We start from the raw sequence: 12,437 nt of genomic DNA on the forward strand, positions 1-12,437 counted from the left end.
TAGCGTGTCTCTTGAGATCAGGAGAGTGAGGTTTACCTGCACAGCACCTACTCGCTGGCCTCCTTTACACTCACCCCCCTAAACCTCACTCCCATCCGGGTCACGGCACCAATGTTACCCCTCTCTCCCGGGTCCTCACCGACACACCTCGTTCTTGTTCCGAGTGGGTCTCGAAACCTGGTCTCCGGCATGGGAGGCGGACGCACTAACAAGGAGCCTAAATGACTGCAGCCACTAGCGTCAGTCGCTAGTGCGTTTCTTGAGATCAGGGGAGTGAGTTTTACCTGCACAGCACCTACTCGCTGGCCTCCTTTACAATGGCAACACAGAACACCTATCATACAGACAATGAGCTGATAAACATGTTGATTGAAAGTGCATCATATTTGGCCTTGATTTTGTCACTTTTTCTTCCAATTACTGTTTGACAGCTACCACGAGACTCCTATTTTATAGTCATTACAACGCAGCATTAATCAGCTGAACTGCTGTTGGATGTACTGTGACAGAGCTGGTTATTGAAAAGCCCGAGGAGGAATGACGACGTAGTGATTTATGAACAAGCTAACATTTTGCACAGTCATCCTACTATAGGACTACAGAGATACACTGCCATTGGCAGGGTGAAGATATTTATATTTCTGTTTTCAACTGCACAATGCCTTTTGCACTTCTGCTTCCACAATGTTGATATTCAGTTTGGTGGCAGGCATGGACAGCACCTGTGGTCCCTCAGCTATGCAACCATTTGTATCACAGAGACGATCGAATGATACTGTAGGCCAAATTTTGAAGCACTTTAGGGATTTTTAAGGTAACTGTCAGTCAATGTTGTTTGGCCCTTGTTGCAAGTTTTCTTGTGGTTTCTTTTTGCAACAGTTTCAACTATGGTCTCAGGAGTTTTGAGTCATTCTTCAATTGTGGCGACAGATTCTTTCCCTTACTTTTAGATAGTAAAAAAATAACCAAACTATAACACAATTCCTGTAAGAAACCATACATATTTCAACACATTTTAACAGTATGTGAAATAAAAAAATTTTTATATTATATATTTATTGATAAACAATTATAAATTCAGATGTTCTAGTTAGAAAAGCGATACAAATATATGTAATATATTTTGATAAATATAATATAAACAATAATGTGCCGATCTCGCGTTTCCCGCCTCAGCCTCATTTTCATTCCAAAATGGCGCATTGCGAAAAAATAAGCAAAGAATTCGTTTATTTTTTATGTTTTTGTTGATGTTTTGTTGTATTAGTTGGCTTGCTTAACTTTAATATTACACCTTGTTAGATACAATTACAGAAATATGATATTATTATCATATTAGCTAAGAATGGCTAAATGTTGATTCTTCCATGTATGCCGTCAAACAATTTTAATGTACTGGGCGTCCTTTTAATTTCGTTATTATACTGTTTTATATAAATACATACATTTGCAGCATAAACGTATTTCTTTTTATATAAAAAGTTGCCGAGCTCAAAGGCTATGCGTTGCAGAAATGATTTTATTCATTATTTATCAGCGTTTGTTTAGTGTCATGTATATGATGTGCTCAACATCCTTAAGGAGGCGCTAGTGTGATATTATTATTTAAAGTGCATAAATGAATAAATAACTAATATATGACGGCGGGTGGTCTGAAGCCTGCATTAATGCGCTTGGCGTTTTCCAAGTTCACTGCAGCTCGCGCAGAGCCACTGGAGGCAGTCGAACATCACACCTCGAGCTCAACAGGAGAAGAGGAGGACAACAGCAAAGTCTGCACACATACAAACAGCCCCAAGTCCGCGCTTACTTCAACACAAGGATCTGTCTCCGCGTTCATGGATACTCCCACCTTCGCATGTTCAAACACGAAACGCGCATATAGCCTACTTGAAATCGCTTCTCCCGCGCGCAGACAAGGACAGAGAGAAGAGACGTGCGAACTGTCCAAACTAACTGCAAAGACGCAGGATGGCTAAAGAAATCCGAGGGAAAGGTAAGAGATGTCACATCACATTCAGACAACACAGAGACATCCCCGGGATTTATGTGCAAGCTGCGGTGTCACAGCAGAAAGAGTAGACAGTCCGTTTGCTCTCTTCACTCTCCGCGTCTATCTGTTGGAATGCGTGATGATCCAGGGCTGTCTCCAAACCTAGTGAGCTGACTACCTAGACAACGTTTTGGGGCGTCATGGGCGCATTCCAATGCTTACGACGGCTTTAAACGCTGTCCGGTTCACTTGGTTTTGAGAGACAGTCCAAACGCTGTCTTTTTCTTCATCTTAACATGTTCTCTTTACAAACTAGTCGTAATCCTAAATGTAGAATGTTTTATGGATGTAGGAGTTGCAACCATATCTGACCCAGGGATCCCCTACACAGACTCGCAGGCAATCCAGGGATCCCTGATACAAAAAATATTACGATGTATTAGTAACGGTGTATAATAACTTGTGGAGACCGACCGATATTGTATTTTTAATAGCTGTTATGATACAGATTTATTTTGTTTAAATGTCCAATAACTGATATCAATAATCAGTTCTAATTAAAGTTTTTTTTAATGAGACTAGCCTATATGTGAGACTATAAATCGTAAAATTATATTGATGATTATTTACATTATTATTGTTGTTAATATAGTTGCTGCAGAATTTATTTTCTTTGTTTAACTTGGTAAGCTGCTGTGTAAAATAAGATTTAAGCAAAAGGTAGACATAAGTAAAGTTACTTCAGCTGTGAACACACTGAATTAATCTCCAATGGTTATGTTGGGTGCTATTCACTGATTTACAGGTAGACCTGATATTAAAGAACCAATTAAGTAGAAAAATCTAAATATCTCTAAAGAAAAAAGAAAAACATTGGTTAAATGCTTTATTGGTCCATTTTGTTTTGTATTTCAGTTCATAAACCCCCTGAAGTAATTTTGTGGACAACCCCCCCACTAGATAATATTAGTGTTTTTAAAATAGTGTCATAAATTAGTGTACAAGAAAATAAGCTTATAAGGAAATTTGTACATAGCCTATGGTGTGATTAATAATTCTAGCTATAAATCACATCTGAATGTTTGTTTCTTCAGATGGTCATAGATTATGACTGTACATTTGATTAATCTTTGACATAATTTAATTAGAGCCCAGCTGGAGAGTGACGATCCATTGGTCAGCTTTTTTCTCCACCAATATGCTTTAATTTAAGTAAACAATATAAACGGTGAACTTCAAACACTTAAAATGAGACAAAAATGTGGTCTTCAAAAACCCATAAGCAAGTCATAATGCATGTTCTGCATGAAAAGTCAGTGTGCATCCTGCGTTGTATGCACTCCTTATTCGACTTAAAGGTGAATTGGCCAGTGACATGTATGTATTGTATCAGAAGTATTTAAAAAAAATTTTTGGTCAGTTTGGCTCCTTGAATGTTGAAAGAGGCTGATGTGAGAGAGGGAGGGCTGATGGTCTCTCTTTGAGATATATATCCTGTATAGGACACTCAGATATGATTGAGTCTAAGGCTGAGTGCTGAGACTGTCTGCACTGAACATCTCAGCATACATAGATACAGTTTAATCTGTTTATGGCAGCACATCCAGTCCAGCATGTCAGAGCAATTATTGATCTGGAAGAAAACTTACCCTTTGCATTTCATGATTCTGAATTATGGTTGTGAGTTAATGTGGTACTTTGCAATATTTCTATAAGTTTATTGATTATGCGATTCACATAGGCTTCTGAGATGCCATGAAGACAGAGAGTTGTTTTGAGGACCCTAATGATTGTTTTAATGTTTTCAAATTATTTTTCCAACTAAGCCTAAAGTGATTGTTCACTCAAAAAAAAGTCATATGATTTTCTTTCTTCTGTAAAATGCAAAAGAAAATATTTGGAATGTTTTTGGTTCGTATGGTGGAAGTCAGTGGTAAACTGTCAGCAAAAGAAAGTAAGTCGTACAGGTTTTATCCAACATAAGGGTGAGTAAATCGTAACAGAATATACATTTTTGGGTGAACTATTCCTTTAATATGCTATAGACAACTATAAGTATGCCATAGAAACATTGAATCTATCAATGGTGTGCGTTTGGTATGCCAATGTGAAGCTGGTGGTCAAAAAAAAAAAACACACTTCCGCTTTAAATCTAAATCACTTTACATAAAAAATGTTCAATTTTAAACATGATTATGTAGATCATTGCTCAGTCTCTAGGGGTCAGGAAACCAGTGAAGAGAATGTCAGATGTTAGCCCCAAGTCTGTCAGTATGTTTGTAGCTTCTGATCATGAGCGTTTTCTACAGTTTTAAGTGGTTTGTTATGATGTGAAGCTCACAGCATGTGTCTTCTGGGTTTTGAATGTGAAGCTCTATGAAGCTCTTTGGGTTATTATGGTGTGACAGCATGTTGTATTTCATAACAGTTTCCATACGTGGGACAGCAGTAACTACTACAGACTGTTAATAAGCTGCCATAGGCATTTGATTTCTCCTCAGGCATGTTTCCGAATCAGCCAAGAAGTTCTCCTCTCTCTGTCATGTAGGAAGTCAGCATTGGATTTTGTAGGTGGAAATGTGTAATCCTACAGACTCTTTTGGTTTGGTTACTTAATTTACCACAATGTTGATGAGATTCCTAGTTAGTGAATAAGTGTTGTTGAGGATGGGATGGTGGGATAATTGAGTACATCATATCGGCATTACATAAAACAGCTCACTGTATTGAACAAGCAGAACGTGTACAGATAGCCTACATTATCACTGGAGCAAAATTTGTCCTTTTACATGATCAGAACTGGCAGCCCATCAGCAAACACAGACTAGGTTGGCTTCATTTATATGATAAATAGCAAGGATTCTTCATGGATACCTGTTTGGTCCCAGATTATTTTAGGATTTTCATGTATTTCTCAAGATTTTTGTATTCATATTTGTTATTATCCAAAGTCAAATCAATCAGTTAATCTGCTATATGTTACTGTAGATCAGAGATCACCATTAGCGCAAATTAGTCACCAGTTACCATCCAAATCTTTTTTTTTCCATAGATAGACATAAAATATATACATATATCACAAAAAAAGCATTTATAAGGTATATACAGGAATCATAATTTAAGAAGCAGTGAATGAAGTAGATGCCTTTAGTGTCATCTATTTTAGTTTCTTCAATCGATCAGGTTCACTTATAAATGCAACAGCTAGACAGAGTCATTGTTAACACTGAAATTATTTGCATAATATTTTCCTGAAATGCACATTGCTTTTTGTTCATTTCCTAGCCAAAATATTGATTTCTGAATAAGCTATACTTTATCTTGCCACTTTTGATTGTTCAAACCTTCCCTGTTGAGAAGAACATTTGGAGGTTGGACCTATTTCCAACAGTAATTGTATATTCCTACTATATATTTTGTAGTTTATGCTCATTCTCTATAGATTAGGATATAGACCACTCAATGAATATAAGTCCCAGATGCAGGAGCCGCAGTTAATTTCTTTCACAGTCTATATTCCCTCAGCAGAAGAGCCCCAGAGTGCATCAATCCACAAAACCAACCTGAATTCAGAGCAGTTTTAGTGAGTTGAACCATCATGTTGTGTTTCTCTGTAAGTCCAGCTCTGCATGATCTTAAAGCTTCAAAGGGGTGCGATTTCCCATTGCACAAATTGATATTCATTGTGTGCTCAATTCATCTGCATTGCCTTTCTTGGAAAAAAGAGTGCTCTGGAAAAACAGGTGTAAGAATGAACTGCTCAGTAATGTTGGCATGCTTAGGCTGGTGCATGGTGATGGTCTCTGTTGAATTGGTTCGAAATACACTTTTCAGGTGTAACGGGTAGATGTTTCTTCACGTTATGCCTCCAGTATAGCTCTAGTAATGTACAGTTACATGTTTCATATGTACATATAGAGGTCATAGCCAGTGCTGCAGTGATATATTTCTTAGCCATTCAGGAAGTGATCTTTTAGTGGCAGATAAGCAAGTAGTATTCTGTGTCAGTTCTCAAAAACTCATTTTACTTGGCTTTGGTTGAGAATAAAAACAGGGAATACTGATTGTGTTGTTCACAGTAGCAAAATTGGATTGCAAAGTTGGCTTGTTTTTGCCAAACCAATTAACGTGCACCTCAGTCAAGGTGTTTCCTGTGGTGTCCTTGTGATGTACATTCAAATGAGAAACATTTCATCTCCTTTGTTTTGTCCATTTTGTTTCCTGCTTTATTTTATGGGGTTTTGATGGAAGGCATTGTGACACTATATCTGTGTGATGGCATTTCAGTCAATAGCGCACTCTGTATCTGTGGCTGTCAGACCAAGAGCCTCGGATGATCTAGTATTAGCTCTCAGCAAACAACATTCCATTTACTTCGGGTTTCACGTTTATTTTGTTTCCTGCTTGGTTTTTGTCACTGAGAAAATGAAATTCTATTTTTATCCTCAAACCAATAATTCAGCATTTGCTGCACCCACGCAGTAGAGTGAGAAATTACTGTTATTCCTGTTAAAAGCATCAAGGACGTTTCTACTTGATGAAAACTCATGAATTTATGTAACTAGCCAAGCATAATAGATCAAGCATCTTCTAGATCAGTGGCTCTCAAACTGTGAGACCACCTGGAGTCGTGTGTGACATGAAAATTTGCAATATAATTTTAGTTTGAACCTCTTATTTCATTATTTTATTTACTATTCAGGTATTTTAGATGCTGCTCTTGTAGTTTACTTCAGATCTGCAAGGGACAGATGAAGGTCTTATAGTACCATGCTTTATCTTAAATACAGATAAATGGTATAGAGTTGTTCTGCTGTACTCTTCTGCACTATATTCTATATTATGATATAGTATATACACTACCCAAAAGGGTTTTTTAAGAAGTAAAAAAAAAAATCAGCAAGGATACATTAAACTGATTAAAAATGACAGTAAAGACATTTATAATGACACAAAAGATTTTGATTGTTTTAAACTTTCTATTCATTAAAGAATCCTGAAAAAAATGTATCACGGTATCCACAAAAATATTAAGCAGCACAGCTCTTTTCAACATTGATGATTATAAGTAGGGCTGTCCTCGACTAAGGATTTTTCTGGTCGACTAGTAGTCGTTCAGTTTAAGCATTAGTCGACTAATCGCACGTTTATTAATAAACAATTGAAATCATTATAATGATCCTTTAATTGCCTACAAAGCCTAATAAGTGCTCAAGCGCACGCATAAAGCTTGCCACAGTGCACCGCAGAAGCTATGATTATGAATGTGTCAGGGGAAAACAGTAAGAAGGCTGCATTAACGTTTTAATAATTCACTGATTAACAAGTGCTTTCTCGTCACCTCCACAGTAGTGGATGCGCCTGTATGCATATTTCACACGGATTATTACATAATCTGAGAATATTTGTTTTCCATTTGAATTGGTTCATTTTAAAGTAGACATTTCACTCTCTGTAGATATATTTTTAATGTCTGTAAGACAAAGATATACTCAGAGTTTCACGCTCAAGTTTACAGACCGAGACGGCAGAAAGCGCATCCTGTTTGCTTTCATTATTTTACAAAAGTGCGTTTTGTTGTTATTGTGAGTGTACACAAATAAACGTAGAGTCTTTACAGATTTGAAAGATGTATTACTCTTATCTGTATGACCAAACATTACAGAGTATTTTAAGAGCAAGTGAGCGCACCGGCGCCTCCATCTGTCCTGCTGTGAGCTACTGTTCAGCTTCCACGCTAGTCCGCACAGACACTTAAACAGCGCACATTTCTCTAGGTAGGGCTGTGCAAAAAATCGAATGCGATTTTCATGTGCATCTCGTCAGTAAAGCCGCTTCTGGTGATTAGTAGTAAATCTCCAGCACGTGCTTTCAGATGGAGCAGCATTTACTACACAGAGCCGTAGTTCACTGACAAGCTACACAAAATCGCGTAAAAAATCGGCAATGAATCACCTGCGATTTTGTGTAGCTTGTCAGTGATCTACGGCTCTGTGTAGTAAATGCTGTTCCATCTGAAAGCACGTGCCTTCATTGGAAGTTGTGAAACTATGGCAAGTGATGGCAGGTTCATTTGGGTGGGCCAGTCAGGATATATTTGAAGCATTCTAGAATATGTGTATCAACAGGTTGAAACCTTAAACCTTCCTGTTTTGTGGGAAAATCTGGTCTTTTTTTCTCTTCTGAAATGAGAAAATCTAAATGTCTCAGTCCCATTTTTCTCATGCTGTTTAGCAGTGAATAAAACGCTTAAAAGCTACCTGACACCTCATTACAAACGGAACAATTCAGGGCAGATTTCAGGTTCCCTCCATAATGATTGTGTTCTAGCGAACTTGCACAATGATTTGGGTAGAGCACACTCAGCACAGTGCTAAAAATAGCCTTGCACGAGAAGCAGTGACAGACTCACTGCTACCCTGTGGTCCTGTGAGAGAAAGAGAGAGAATGACAGCCTTTCATGACCGTCTGTAGTATACTGCAGTCTGGCTTTTGTGTCTGTTTACAGGCAGTTCAGGTCTTGATTTTTTTTGTTATTTTGATGCAATGATTCTGTGAGATGGGAGACTATGACTTATTGGCTCCCTTAACCAAGGGCTATAGATGGATATTTTATCTAGATAATGTAAAACTTTCAACTACAGCATATGAACACTTTAACTAGATAAGTTTTGTTGTAATAGGCAGATGGCTCTTTAAAAAACATCTGCTTTAAATAAATCTCTTCATCATTTAATTCATTCTCAAACAGTGTTGCTTTTGCTGGCAAATTATAATAGCATCTGTTTTTGAGGATGGATGGATAAATATAAAAATTATAATATATAGTCTGACAAAGGCATATACAGACAGACAGACAGATAGATAGATAGATAGATATAATGTACCTTTGGCTTTTTTATAATTATTTTATTACATATTTAGACCAACATAGAAGGCATATACTGTAAATATAAGCATATTGTATAAATACTAAACAAAAAAAAAATCAAAGAATATGTCTTTTTTATTATTCATTGTTCAGTAGTTTTTTTTGTTTCAAAAGAGGGTGTGACCAAAGGAAATGTTGGTATTCAGCATTGTTCATACAAGAATAAGATGATCGTGATGACTGTACTTCCTAATTGGATCTTTAATCCTGTCATTTCAGATGGATCCTTTACACATGATGCAATGCCATACAAACAGTTCCTTTCAGAGCTTTGTGTAGAGCAGCTTGGTTGAACAGCTTCACCTCAGTAGAGATGAGATGCCAAAAACTGATCATAACTCAGAAGCGATACGACAGCGCTGTCTCTTTAACAGAACATCACGATTTTGTGTTTGCATTTCTTTGGTTATGTAAAGGCACAATTAACGTCCATCCGTGCGAGCTCTCTGTGCTCATGCCTCATGCATTTGTAGCTTCGCCTCCTTCAGTCCTCAGTTGCGCTTTGACAGAAGGAGGAGGTGGCTCTTGAGGAACCCAGTCAAGTGGTTCTGTTCCCTGTAGTTTACTCTCAATCCACTCTTGATGTTGTGACCCTGCATGAGGTTTGTCCACTGTATTCTCCCCTGCTGCAATGATTTCACACTTACCTTTGCATGCCATCTGTTGCAGTATAAGCAGCTGTACCCTTTCTACTCCACTTAGTCTGAAAGTCTTGACCATTTTCTGAAGCTAAGAGCACACTTAATGATTTTGGCCACGATTTTGCCATCTAAGAACAAATTTTCAGGAATATCGTGTAGTCAGCATCGTCAGTCACATCCAGAGTCCTAAGATCTTTAATGTTGCACAGTCTCCTTTGGCTTTTATCCAAGATGCGACAGCAACAATCATAAAGGACAGAAAAGATTGCACAGTATGGCTTTAGCCTGCACTGCCTGGAAATACAACCTTTGTCAGTATTTGCATTGTCTGGCAGCATCCGCTTTTGCATTTGTGGTCTTTTAGGCTTTGAGTATCACAGTTCTGCTTCGTAATGCTAAGTTATCACACCAGTATTTTTTTTTTTGTGTGCAACTGTGGCATATGTGCTGTTTCACAGCGTGTGCGGCGCTGCTTGGAGCTGCCAAACGGAGGTGTTTACAAGCCGCACGGCGCATATGTTGCAAGCGCACACGCTTTGGTGATGCAGGGATAAGGATGAGAGTATTCCTCCGAGCGATTTAATGAAATAACTGATTGAGAACTGTTTGCTGTTTTTCTCTTGAAAAGGTAGATGTCGACTCAATGTTTGAGTGTTCAAGTGGACAACAGAAAAGAGTAACATTAGTTTCATGCAATATTGCTGTCATAACTTCAACTCCATCATAATTGATCCTGTTTATTTTCTTTAAAATAAACTTGAATTGAATCATTTAAAATTAAAATAAAATAATTTTAAAATTGGATTTGATGCATGATAAATATATGTGTGTGTATATACATAAGTAATATAAAATGTATAATTTTCAAAAATATCATATATAATTTATATTAAAATATTTTCTAAGAAAAACATACATTTATGTTATTAATTAATTATTATAACTAATTATTAATTGTAATTAATTAATTAAAGGTTTATGCATTTGGAAGTGACTAATGTTGCATTCAAGGTACGCATTTTATGCATTCATGCATTCAATGAGAATTGAACCTGTGGCTGCAGGAACATAATGTATAAGTCGAATATGTATCCAGATTCAGTTGGAAATGCTTCTCATTACAGCAATAAAAAGCTGTTTGATAATCACTTAACATTAGTTTCATGCAATATTGCTGTCATAACTTCAACTCCATCATAATTGATCCTGTTTATTTTCTTTAAAATAAACTTGAATTGAATCATTTAAAATTAAAATAAAATAATAAAAAAATTGGATTTGATGCATGATAAATATATGTGTGTGTATATACATAAATAATATAAAATGTATAATTTTCAAAAATATATATAATTTATATTAAAATATTTTCTAAGAAAAACATACATTTATGTTATTAATTAATTATTATAACTAATTATTAATTGTAATTAATTAATTAAAGGTTTATGCATTTGGAAGTGACTAATGTTGCATTCAAGGTACGCATTTTATGCATTCATGCATTCAATGAGAATTGAACCTGTGGCTGCAGGAACATAATGTATAAGTCGAATATGTATCCAGATTCAGTTGGAAATGCTTCTCATTACAGCAATAAAAAGCTGTTTGATAATCACTTATTGAAGAAAACCGCTAAGATTTTTTAATTTAATAGGGAAGTGGTTCATGTCAGTCCCCACTAATCAGACGTCTAGACCTGGCAATAACAGAATCACATTATTTTCCAACAAGTATGCCCTTGTGGCCTTTGTTTATTGTCTCTTCCCTTTCAAGTCACACACACAGCCTTAAAACCAGTGCAGTGAACCAATGGGAGCCTTCTGATGTCATAATGGCCTTTACCTCTGCACTTTTCTCTAGAGGGGCTTTAACATGAGGCTGCTGAAAAAATGAGTAGAAATGGTGGAGGAGCTTCTTGAGTGCGTGGGTAACAGAGTGAGGCTGAAGAGGGGAAGAGGAAGGAATTGAAGGTTGGGAGAGAAAGTGCAAGAGAGAGGGTGAGATATAGAGATTAAAGAAAGAGAGAAAAGCGATATTGCTGGAGGAAAGCAGCTCCTATCTAGCAGAGATTATGTTTTTGTGTTTTATGTTTTAAGTCTCTCAGTGAGTCGAGTCATGAGTGCTCTGGAGAAAATGCCGTTTTTGTACTGTGCAAGCTCCTCGGAGAGGGGACATATCAAACCTTGATATCGACCCGAATCACAATCCATGACCCAGCATTCATAACTCACAACTCCATCTAAAATTAGACACATAGTTAGATGGGTTATGGAGAATTCAAATCTAGGTTTGAATGGTTTTTATACAGCAGTTCGATAAATAAAAAGTTCATATTGAGTAAATAACATTTAAAAAAACAAAATGGCCAATTCAGTGCATAGTGAAAGATGTAGTGGCTTAAAGGTTGTTGATTATGTCCTGTATGGGGACGAATCTTAACCAGCATCAGTTTGATAAATATTAGAACCTCATTGAATAAGAAATATTGGGATACAGATATCGATATGTTTATAGCTAGCTACCTGAATAATAGCATGTCCAATTTAATGGCACAGACATCTGAAGCTAAAGTAAATATTGTCCTAAGACAATTGAGACCGCAAAGTCATCTTTCCTTAAGAGCTTTCAGCTGAAATTTATTTCAAAATTTTGAGTGTTTTTAAAGGAAGACTTACTTTCATAGCATGCATTCAATTTCATTTAAAGGGGTGGTTGATTGCGATTTCACTTTTTTAATGTTAGTTAGTGTGTAATGTTGCTGTTTGATCATAAACAATATCTGCAAAGTTACGAAGCTGAAAGTTCAATGCAAACGGAGATATCGTCTTTTAAAATTCTGGCAGTTTAATGCCTACAAAAACGACTGGTA

General features: G+C 36.7%; 1 protein-coding gene across 2 annotated transcripts in view; it reads left to right on the forward strand.

The window, feature by feature from the left end:
- The first annotated feature begins 1,683 nt into the window (after window positions 1-1,683).
- The window catches only part of pitpnm3 (PITPNM family member 3), an 87,465-nt gene continuing 76,711 nt past the window's right edge, over window positions 1,684-12,437 (forward strand). For both annotated transcript variants that reach the window (XM_016556998.1, XM_016556997.1), the window contains exon 1: window positions 1,684-1,996. In XM_016556998.1, the coding sequence (XP_016412484.1) occupies window positions 1,972-1,996 (25 nt within the window). In that variant the 5' untranslated portion in view covers window positions 1,684-1,971. The remainder of the gene's footprint in view (window positions 1,997-12,437) is intronic.

The sequence above is a fragment of the Sinocyclocheilus rhinocerous genome, unplaced genomic scaffold (assembly GCF_001515625.1).
Source record: "Sinocyclocheilus rhinocerous isolate Xijiao unplaced genomic scaffold, SAMN03320098_v1.1 scaffold166, whole genome shotgun sequence".
NCBI classification, from domain to species: domain Eukaryota; kingdom Metazoa; phylum Chordata; class Actinopteri; order Cypriniformes; family Cyprinidae; genus Sinocyclocheilus; species Sinocyclocheilus rhinocerous.